The 10,453-nt window shown below is 50.7% G+C and overlaps 1 protein-coding gene across 1 annotated transcript; it reads right to left on the reverse strand.

The window, feature by feature from the left end:
* Nucleotides 1-4,237: 4,237 nt before the first annotated feature.
* Nucleotides 4,238-9,747, reverse strand: LOC133340531 (fatty acid-binding protein 1, liver-like). The gene is made up of 4 exons (XM_061548832.1): nt 9,582-9,747; nt 8,173-8,345; nt 5,680-5,772; nt 4,238-4,540 (listed from the first exon to the last, which is right to left on the reverse strand). Exons 1-4 carry the CDS (start codon nt 9,649-9,651, stop codon nt 4,490-4,492), a joined length of 387 nt encoding a protein of 128 aa, XP_061404816.1. The 5' UTR covers nt 9,652-9,747; the 3' UTR covers nt 4,238-4,489.
* Nucleotides 9,748-10,453: the final 706 nt, after the last annotated feature.

Genomic DNA, 10,453 nt, shown 5'->3' on the forward strand with positions numbered 1-10,453 from the left:
TGACGCCGTGTGACGAAAGGGGGGGGGGGGGGTCAAAAATCGTCCAAAATCGCGTGACGTCATTTATGGACGGCCCCAAACCTGCGCGTGTCTTCTCTAAACCACGTGCTCCTCTCGCTGCCTCTCGATGTCATTTCTTAGCGTGCATCACTCCAAGCGTCGATCATCTTGGTCTCTCCACTGCTGGATGCAGATCAATGTGGTGGTGATGTCTCGAATCCGCGTGTGTCCTCTAAACCACGTGCTCCTCTCGATGCCTGTCAGCGCAATTCCAAGCACTCACTTTGCTTTCATCATCATCATCACCACGGTCAATGCGAATCATCCGCGTGCGTTCTCTAATCCACGTGTCACTCACACGCACGCACGCCGCGTCCGTCCACGCTTCTACCGCGTTTTGTATTCTGCATTTTTCGCTCCTGTCCCGTGGTTCTGAAGCGGCCAGTGGAACGCACGCGGGTCCACGTGTCTTCTTACACTGATGACGACGGGATTTAATGCGATACAGCCACAGGTCTGCTGAGCCAGAAGAGGGCAGCAGAGGATCAAGGCATCTTGCCTCCGCCGTCCAAACGACTCGGGAGAGAGTCAACGTGATTCATCTTCTTGGTTCTTTCGGTAAAGTCACGTAGAAGGGAAATAATAAAATAAAAAATAATAAAATGAAATTCTCACGACGTTTCGGCCACACCGCTGAGTACGGCTGCTTGCGTTGTGGCCGAAACGTCGTGATAATTCTATTAATGTATTATTTCCCTTCTACGTGACTTTACCGAAAGAACCAAGAAGATGAATCCCTGCAGTCACGAAAGCTTTAAATCGAAAATAGTCAACGTTTACCAAGGATACGTAAAGGGGCCGTCCATAAATGTGGGAGCCAAGGAATGGAACGCGAGGGGACGCATCCACAGAGGAGACGGAGCGAGTTTGTGGCGGTGGCTTCGGGGGGAGGAGGAGAAATAAGAGGTGGAGGTTTTCATCCAGCAGTGAATTGACCATGGCCGATTACAATTTTACAAAAAAAAAATTTCACCGTGTAAAATTTTGGAAATTTTATTTTCACGAAAATGCATTGTCACGCACAACGAGTCTGTATGCAAAATGTCAGCTCGATTGGATCACGGGAAGTGGGTTAAAAAACGACCGAAAGATTTGCACGACCCTAAGCAAGCAAGCAAACTTAATATATAGGATTTTAAAAAATAGCGGGTAAGGCCCAATAAATAATCTACCACGTGACCCAATCTACCACAGAGCGGGGGGGGGGGGGGTCATTCAAGTTCAAGTTTCAAGTTCATTTATTAGGTATAGCCCTGTGAGCCATTCGGCTCTTGAATCGGGTGCAACCGCAACAAACAGAAAACAAAAACATGAACAAGAAAACATCTTAAAGTGACTATGTGCAAACAGAAAATCCAAGAAAAGACAGCAAAATATTGCAGAAAAAACACCGTACACCAACGCTGTGTGCAAAAATCCCAGTGGGATGCAAGTCAAACAACAACAACAACAACAACCACGAGACAACTTAGATTAAGGCCCTCATTCTAACTCTGTACTACAACAAACAAATATGGCTAAACCAATACACTTTTCGAAATCACCAAAATAAAGCTATGAAAGCAATGAAAAAGCAATCATAGGAACTGTGACTGAATTTTCACAATAAATGGCATAAACAACATACGCCTCCCTACTCGCTGCCCCGCGGGCCCAAGACGGCCACGTGCGGACCCCGAGGCCAGGAGCAGCCCCCGGGCGAGGGAGTGGAGGGAACGCGCGCTGCTGACTCTGCACGAGCGTGAACAAGCAGGCAATGCCCTGCGACCTCTGCGTAAAATAAGAATTGTTGTTATTAGTATTTCCATGAAGATATGCTTGTATTTTACACATGCCAGCAGCCCCACGGCCTTCCTTCTGGCCACGGAATAATTTAAGCAGCATTCGTTGAACAGAACAAAGCAAAGAGACTCTTCGACCGGTTTTGATAGTCCGTGTCCCTCGTCATCATCAGCAGCAGCAGGCAGAGCCAGGCTCGCTTTGAAGCAACGCTGGGGCTGATGGCCGATGTGCCTAGTTAAGGACTGGTTTCGGCATTTGACGTCTCATCAGCAGTCAGGCTTTGTTTGACCCAGTTGTCTGCTTATCGCCTTTGTTGATATTCTCCGCAAGGGACGAGGGTGAGTGTTGCCCTCGTCATAGAAGACAAGAGGAGTGGGAGTTAGCACGGTTTAGAGTTCAGCACGGTTTAGAGTTCAGCACGGTTTATTGTGTAGCACGGTTTATTGTGTAGCACGGTTTATTGTGTAGCACGGTTTCGAGTTTAGCACGGTTTATTGTGTAGCACGGTTTAGAGCTCAGCACTGTTTATTGTGAAGCACGGTTTATTGTGTGGCACGGTTTATTGTGTAGCACGGTTTCGAGTTCAGCACGGTTTAGAGTGTCGCACGGTTAAGAGTTCAGCACGGTTTCTTGTGTAGCACGGTTTCGAGTTCAGCACGGTTTAGAGTGTCGCACGGTTAAGAGTTCAGCACGGTTTCTTGTGTAGCACGGTTTCGAGTTCAGCACGGATTATTGTGTAGCACGGTTTAGGTTGTAGCACTGTTTAGCATTGAGCAGCGAGATTATTGTTGTTGTTAAGAGCGTGGTGGGGGAAAGAGAGGGTGATAATGGTGGTGGAGGTGATGGTGGTGGCGATGATGGTGATGATGGAAGAAGGGAGATCTTCCAGGGTGGAGTGGTGCGATGGGAAGAAGCAGTGAGAGAAGCGAGATGACCGGCAGTGTGGCGAGAGGGTGAGTGAGTGAGTGAATGGGTGAGTGAGCGAGTGGGTGAGTGAGCGAGTGGGTGAGTGGGTCAGTGAGCGAGTGGGTGAGTGGGTGAGTGAGCGAGTGGGTGAGTGGGTGAGTGAGTGGGTGAATGAGCGAGTGAGTGAATGGGTGAGTGAGCGAGTGGGTGAGTGAACGAGTGGGTGAGTGAGTGGGTGAGTGAGCGAGTGAGTGAATGGGTGAGTGAGCGAGTGGGTGAGTGGATCAGTGAGCGAGTGGGTGAGTGGGTGAGTGGGTGAGTGAACGAGTGGGTGAGTGAATGGGTGAGTGAGCGAGTGGGTGAGTGGGTGAGTGAGCGAGTGAGTGAGTGGGTGAGTGAGCGAGTGGGTGAGTGGGTCAGTGAGCGAGTGGGTGAGTGGGTGAGTGAGCGAGTGGGTGAGTGGGTGAGTGAGTGGGTAAGTGAGCGAGTGAGTGAATGGGTGAGTGAGCGAGTGGGTGAGTGGGTGAGTGAACGAGTGGGTGAGTGAATGGGTGAGTGAGCGAGTGGGTGAGTGGGTCAGTGAGCGAGTGGGTGAGTGGGTGAGTGGGTGAGTGAACGACTGAGTGAGTGAGTGGGTGAGTGAGCGAGTGGGTGAGTGGGTGAGTGAGTGAGTGGGTGGGTGAGTGAGTGAGTAAATGGGTGAGTGGGTGAGTTGGTGAGTGGGTGAGTGAGCGAGTGGGTGAGTGAGTGAGTGAGCGAGTAAATGGGTGAGTGGGTGAGTTGGTGAGTGAGTGAGCGAATGGGTGAGTGAGTGAGTGAGTGGGTGAGTGGGTGAGTGAGCGAGTGGGTGAGTGAGTGGGTAGGAAGCGGTAGTGCAGTGGTTAGCGTGCTGCGCTACGACCCTGGCGATCCAAGTTCGAATCCCGCACACGGACACCAACACCAGTGACGATTATCTGAACCACTCCTGGGCATCCCCAAGGTTGACTCAGCCTCAAATGAGTACCATGAGCCTCGTCATCACCATCATCAGCAGCATCAGCAGCATCAACATCATCATCATTACTGACACCACCATACAACTCAAGTCATCATCCACGCCACCAGCACCACCATCATCATCATCATCACTGCCACTGGCAGCAACATCATCACCATCGTCAACACCATCATCACCGACATCAACAACATTAACGTCATCATCAGCAACATCATCACCACCACAATAAACATTATCATTGTCTCCGTCATCCATAACATTAGCATCAGCACCACCATCATTGTCACCATTGTCTCAACATCATCACAATCAATATGGATCACCATCAGCAATCCTTCATAGTTATCATCATCACCAGCAACACCACCACCACTACCACCACCATCATAATCATAGTCACTTTCAAGAGCAGCAATCTTCATCAGCACCAACATCATCATCTCCATCACGACCACGATAACCATCACGGACACGCCAGACGGCAACAGATCAATGGGGACATCGGAGAGTTTATTGGTCGAGATAGGATCACAACACAGAGGAAGTCACCATCACCAACATCACAGCGATGATGCCATCACCACTACGGGCTAATGATGTTGCTGTTGTCGACTCACGACGGCGAACAGCTTCGGGGAAATCATGGAACGCGGTCTGGAATTGAACCAGGACAGGGGGCAGTATTTAGGTATAGAGGTCGGGTTAGGAGGTCGGGAGTTGAACCAGGTTCAGAGGTCGAACTCAGACTTTCTTGCTGACCCTCTTGAAGACCACGGAGCCGGCATCCAGCGTCTGGGAAGGAGCGGAAGAACATCGGGGCACGGTCAACAACATCACCAACATCACCAACAACATCACCAACATCACCAACATCAACAACATCACCAACAACATCACCAACAACATCACCAACATCACCAACATCAACAACATCACCAACATCAACATCACCAACAACATCAACAACATCACCAACATCATCCATAATAGAAGTTTTGGGTTACGGGCCGTCCATAAATGACGTCACGCGATTTGAGACGATTTTTTACCCCCCCCCCCCTCTCGTCACACGGCGTCACAAAAAGTCAGACCCCCCCTCAAATATGACATCACAAAGCTCTGCCCCCCCCAAAACCATATTTCCATTTTGAAAATAAAACATGCTTCAAATCGCTTTAAACTATTGTCATTGTAGTGCGTATTTAATGTGGTGCTGCACTCTGATGTTATAGGAGAAAACATTTATTAAAAAGTCTATTTAATTAAGTAGAACGTGTTGTCTATATTTATTTAAAGTTGCGCATTTTGATGTGACGTCACATTTCTCACCCCCCCCCCCCCTCGTCACACATCGTCACAAATGTCTGACACCCCCCCCCCCAGGTGCGTGACGTCATTTATGGACGGCCCCTTAGATCACCATCTAGGCGACCACCACGACACTCACAGCACCATCATCAACCACGACCACCAACCATCACCATCATCAACCACGACCACCAACCATCATCAACCACGACCATCAACCATCACCATCATCAACCACGACCATCAACCATCACCATCATCAACCACGACCACCAACCATCACCATCATCAACCACGACCACCAACCATCACCATCATCAACCACGACCACCAACCATCACCATCATCAACCACGACCACCAACCATCATCAACCACGACCACCAACCATCATCAACCACGACCACCAACCATCACCATCATCAACCACGACCACCAACCATCACCATCATCAACCACGACCACCAACCATCACCATCATCAACCACGACCACCAACCATCACCATCATCAACCACGACCACCAACCATCACCATCATCAACCACGACCACCAACCACCACCATCACCAACCACCACCACCACCACCAAGCCCCCGTGAGTGGTCCCCGTGAGGCCGACTCACCTCCACCAGCTTGCCGCCCACGACCTCCAGGGTGTGCGTGAGATTGGGCAGCTGCGCCACCATTTTGGTGTCGCCCTGCAGAGTCACGAGAACCTGGTGGGGTAGGGGGGGCAACGGGGGGGGGGGGGGGTCAGTGATGCAACGAGTAAAGGGGGCAGCGGGGGGGGGGGGTGGCGGGGAGGGGGGGTCAGTGACTCAACGGGTAAAGGGGGTGGGAGGGGGGCGCGGGGGGGCGGCAGGGAGGGGGGGCAGTGACGTAACGGGTAAAGGGGGTGGGGGGGCGCGGGGGGGGCGGTGGGGAGGGGGGGCAGTGACGCAACGAATAAAGGGGGTGGGGGGGGGCGGCAGGGAGGTGAGGCAGTGACGCAACGGGTAAAGGCGCAGCCCCTGCAAATGCCCCCCTCTCTTTGATGTGCTGGCCAAGACTCGTTAAAGAATCTATTGTAATTGAGGAGAAATAAAAAAAAAACTTATTGGCCGAGACTCGTTAAATAATCTATTGAAATTGAGGAGAAATACAAATTTTCCTGGCCGAGACTCGTTAAAAAAATATATTGAAATTGAGGAGAAAAAAAAATGTTTAATTGAAACCGTTCTGACAGCTACCGGCTTAGTGCTGTCTTGTAAACGTATTGTTAAGTAATACGCCTTTGAATTGCATGCCTATTCAAGGCATCATATATTGGATCAACTGTGATCAAACCCATCTGGAAAGATGTTACTGCATATTTTCAGATTGACGTAAGGAGCCGTCCATAAATGACGTCACGCGATTTTGGACGATTTTTGACCCCCCCCCCCCCATCGTCCCATGGCGTCACAAAAAGTCAGACCCCCCCTCAAAAATGATGTCACAAACCTCTGCCCCCCCCCCCCAAATATATAAACATACCTTCAAATCGCTCTAAACTATTGTCATTGTAATGCGTATTTAATGTGTCGCTGCACTCTGATGTTGTAGGAGAAAACATTTATTAAAAAGTCTATTTAATTAAGTAGAACGAGTTGTCTACATTTATTTAAAGTTGCGCATTTTGATGTGACGTCACATTTCTCAAGCCCCCCCCCCACCCTCGTCATACATCGTCACAAATGTCTGACTCCCCCCCCCCAGGTGCGTGACGTCATTTATGGACGGTCCCTACTCCGCAATCAACTCCCCTCTGATCTTCGCACCTGATATGCTGGCAGGTGATGACACCATTGTGTTCTCCTACTTCGTTTAAGACTCTGAAACAGGAGGACTGCTTCTCCTATCCTGGCAAATCGCCCGATGAGCCTGCTTGTCGTTGATGTCGATGTCACCGGAGAGACGTCACACGGAGTTCGAATTGCAAATGCGGTCGATGGGTTTAACTCTCCAACACACAGCGAGTGCTCAACCGGTAACTAATCGACGCGTTTTGTTCCCGTGACAAGACCTCACTAAATTGGCTGTGTCGGGTGGCGTTGGCTTCACGGCGACACATTTATATTTCGATTTAAAGCTTTCGTGACCGCAGGGATTCATCTTCTTGGTTCTTTCGGTAAAGTCAGACGCTGTCTTCCCGACAGACCTGTTCTTCACCTGAGGACGGCTGCTTGCGTTGTGGCCGAAACGTCGTGATAATTATTGTATTATGTTTTATTTTTATTATTGTATTATTTCCCTTCTACGTGACGACTTTACCGAAAGAACCAAGAAGATGACACATCTAACCCCCCCACCCCCCAAAAATTATAATAAACCCCATTCATTACACTGGTCAACAAACAAAAAAATAATTCTGGCCTGGACTTTGCAGCTGTTTTAGACTAATTTCAGGGTGCTGATTCCAAATCTGATCTCAGATTTGCTCTATCACATCTCATTTTATGATATCGGCATACCCCATTTTCATTGATTTTACCCGAAATTAACTGTCACTTATGATTGCAAGTTTTTGCGAGTCAGTGACTGCGTTAGTGTTAAAATATGGTGCTGTACTTTTAGGATAGTGTGTTTATAATATCATTTTATGTAGATGTCCACATTTATTTAATATTTTTCTTCTGCAGTTTTTATTGAAAATGCAATATGTGATATCTCAAAAACCTGATGTGATAGACCAAAACCGATGCCAGATTTGGAATCAGCACCCCAAAATGATACCTTATGCCAGAAAAAGTGTGCTGACCAGTGTTATCAATCGGCGTATCGTGAAATTGTCTCTGGTGTCGTAGCCCCACGGCGCTGTCGACTCCTGAGCTCTCCTCTGGCGGAGACCCCCTCTCCGCCAGCAGCGGCGCGAGACAAAAGCACTTGCAGGGCCCGCGCCTTTTCATCTCAATTTCCGAAATGGTTTCGTGAAAGAACGAAAGAACCGCGACATCGCGACACACCTCCAAACCACGCTCGCTACCCGCCCCCCGCCCCAGCTGCCCTTCCTGCTGATCTGTTGCTGCCCCCCCCTCTCTCTACCTTACAGTGCCCCCCCCCCACTGCCCCCCACCGCCCCCCACTGCCCCACTCACCTTGCCCTTCTTGCCGCTGAGGGTCTCGAAGTCCGACTCCTTGCCGGGCGTGATGGTGTTCACCAGCGTCTTCTTGGGGTTGATGTTGGAGATGGTGAAGGAGTCTCCGCTCTTCGTGATCTCCGTGTGCGACACCAGCTTCTCGCCGCTCTCGATCTTGTCCTCGGGCACACCTAGCCGGGCACGCGACGGAGGGGGAGGGGGGGAGTTTATGTCAGTGCAGCTCCTCGGTGTTGGACAACGGGCCCCGCGGAAGTGGACATCACAGAGCTACCTCTGAGCGTACGTGGCCAACCGCGCTAATCGGAGGCGCGGATGTCAGAGGGAGGAGGTCATAGGGGAGGTTTGGTAGGGGGATTGGGGGGGGGGGCACAAGGCAGAGGCGTAGCTGGGGGGGGGGCAGGGGGGTACATGTGTCCCCGGGCGCCAAGGTAAAGGGGCGCCAAAATGAGGCTTACAACGTCACATTATAACTTACTGCGGCGGGCGCGGCAGCCTGAAACTACTGCACAAATCTACACCTCAACCTAAAAGTTTATATATCCCGCCACACACAGCCTACATGTCATGTAATTACATTTTGGTATGTGATTAAACGGGGGGGGGGGGGGGGGAATTTATAGTTCGTCCCCGGGCGCAAAATATCCTAGCTACGCCACTGGCACAAGGCCAAGATAAGTTCAAGGAGATTACGATGAGACAACGTGAAATGAAGAGGAAGAGTGCAAGAGAGGTGGAGGCGAGGAGGGAGAGGTCACGAAGAGGAGAAGGTCAAGATACAGATCAGAAGGTCAAGGGAAGGAAGTCAACAAGACGAGTTCAGAGAAAAATAGGAAGGGAATGCGATATAATTAGTCCACGAGGATGGTGAGGTGGAGAGAATAACATTGGCAGAAAGAGGTCACGGGGAGGCGCGAAGGGTCATGAAAGGGGTGTGGATGAGGATAATGAGCTCAAGAAAATGATGAGGCTCGGAGGTGGTCAATGTAATTATACATTGAGGAGAGAATGAGGAGGTGGTGGTGGTCAAGCTAAGGATAAAGCGAAGAGAGCATGAGGAGGTGGTGATGGTCAAGCTAAGGATAAAGTGAAGAGAGAATGAGGAGGTGGTGATGGTCAAGCTAAGGATAAAGTGAAGAGGAGGAGGTGGTGATGGTCAAGCTAAGGATAAAGCGAAGAGAGAATGAGGAGGTGGTGATGGTCAAGCTAAGGATAAAGCGAAGAGAGCATGAGGAGGTGGTGATGGTCAAGCTAAGGATAAAGCGAAGAGAGCATGAAGAGGTGGTGATGGTCAAGCTAAGGATAAAGCGAAGACAGAATGAGGAGGTGGTGATGGTCAAGCTAAGGATAAAGCGAAGAGGAGGAGGAGTGGGAGGAGGTCGATGTCGAGTGGCAGAGCGCTCTCTCACCGCTGAGTCGCATGAACTCGGCGAAGTTCTCCTGGCTCTCGAGCTCCCACTTTCCAATGAAGGCGGCCATGGCGTTCACGAGGTTCTCCTGGACACAGAGAGACAGAGAGACAGAGAGAGACGAAGGAGTCGGGAGAGCCGGAGAGGTGGAGGAGTGAAGACTCAGCTGCGGCGAGGCGCCTTAAATACGCGATTTTCTCGGGGAGCACCGCCCCGAAACACCAGAGCCGTAACTTTCGAGAATATCGCGCCATAATCGCTGATAAGATCGCGCAATCACGCAACGGCAAGGGTTTAATGGCCTTAATTGCTCCTTAGAGGGGTCGAGAGGGTGGGAGGCGAGATGAGAGGGTGAGATGAGAGGGAGAGCGAGGGTTTGTCAATTACTCCCCTACCCCACTAGCCCCTGCCCGTAACGGCACCTGTGCCCAGACGGGCATTGACCCAAAGGCGAGCAGACACGGTTGGGATCTGGGGCTCAGAGGAGACACGGGGTCATGGGAGAGACCTCCTCTTGATACCAAGATCCAGGATGGTCATGTCTATGCGCCGCTTCTCGGTGGCAGCCCCAACAGTCTGGAACGCTATCATCCCTCTGCACATTCGCAGCATCACCTCAATCGCCTCCTTCAAGAGACACTTAAAAACTCACCTCTACAATCATGCTTTCGAGCGACTCTGAGCTTGGCTCCGCGCATCTGAGTTGCAGCCATTACATCCACCAATTTGCGCACGTTATAAATTGCATTGTTATTTTTATGGGACCCAAAGGAGACACGGGGGTCATGGGAGAGACACGTGGGGACATGGGGCTCAGAGAAGACACGGAGTCATGGGAGAGACACGGAGCGGACATGAGGCTCAGAGGAGAC

Source organism: Lethenteron reissneri, chromosome 10 (genome assembly GCF_015708825.2).
Source record: "Lethenteron reissneri isolate LAM-NWPU_2019-01 chromosome 10, ASM1570882v1, whole genome shotgun sequence".
Classification (NCBI taxonomy): Eukaryota; Metazoa; Chordata; class Hyperoartia; order Petromyzontiformes; family Petromyzontidae; genus Lethenteron; species Lethenteron reissneri.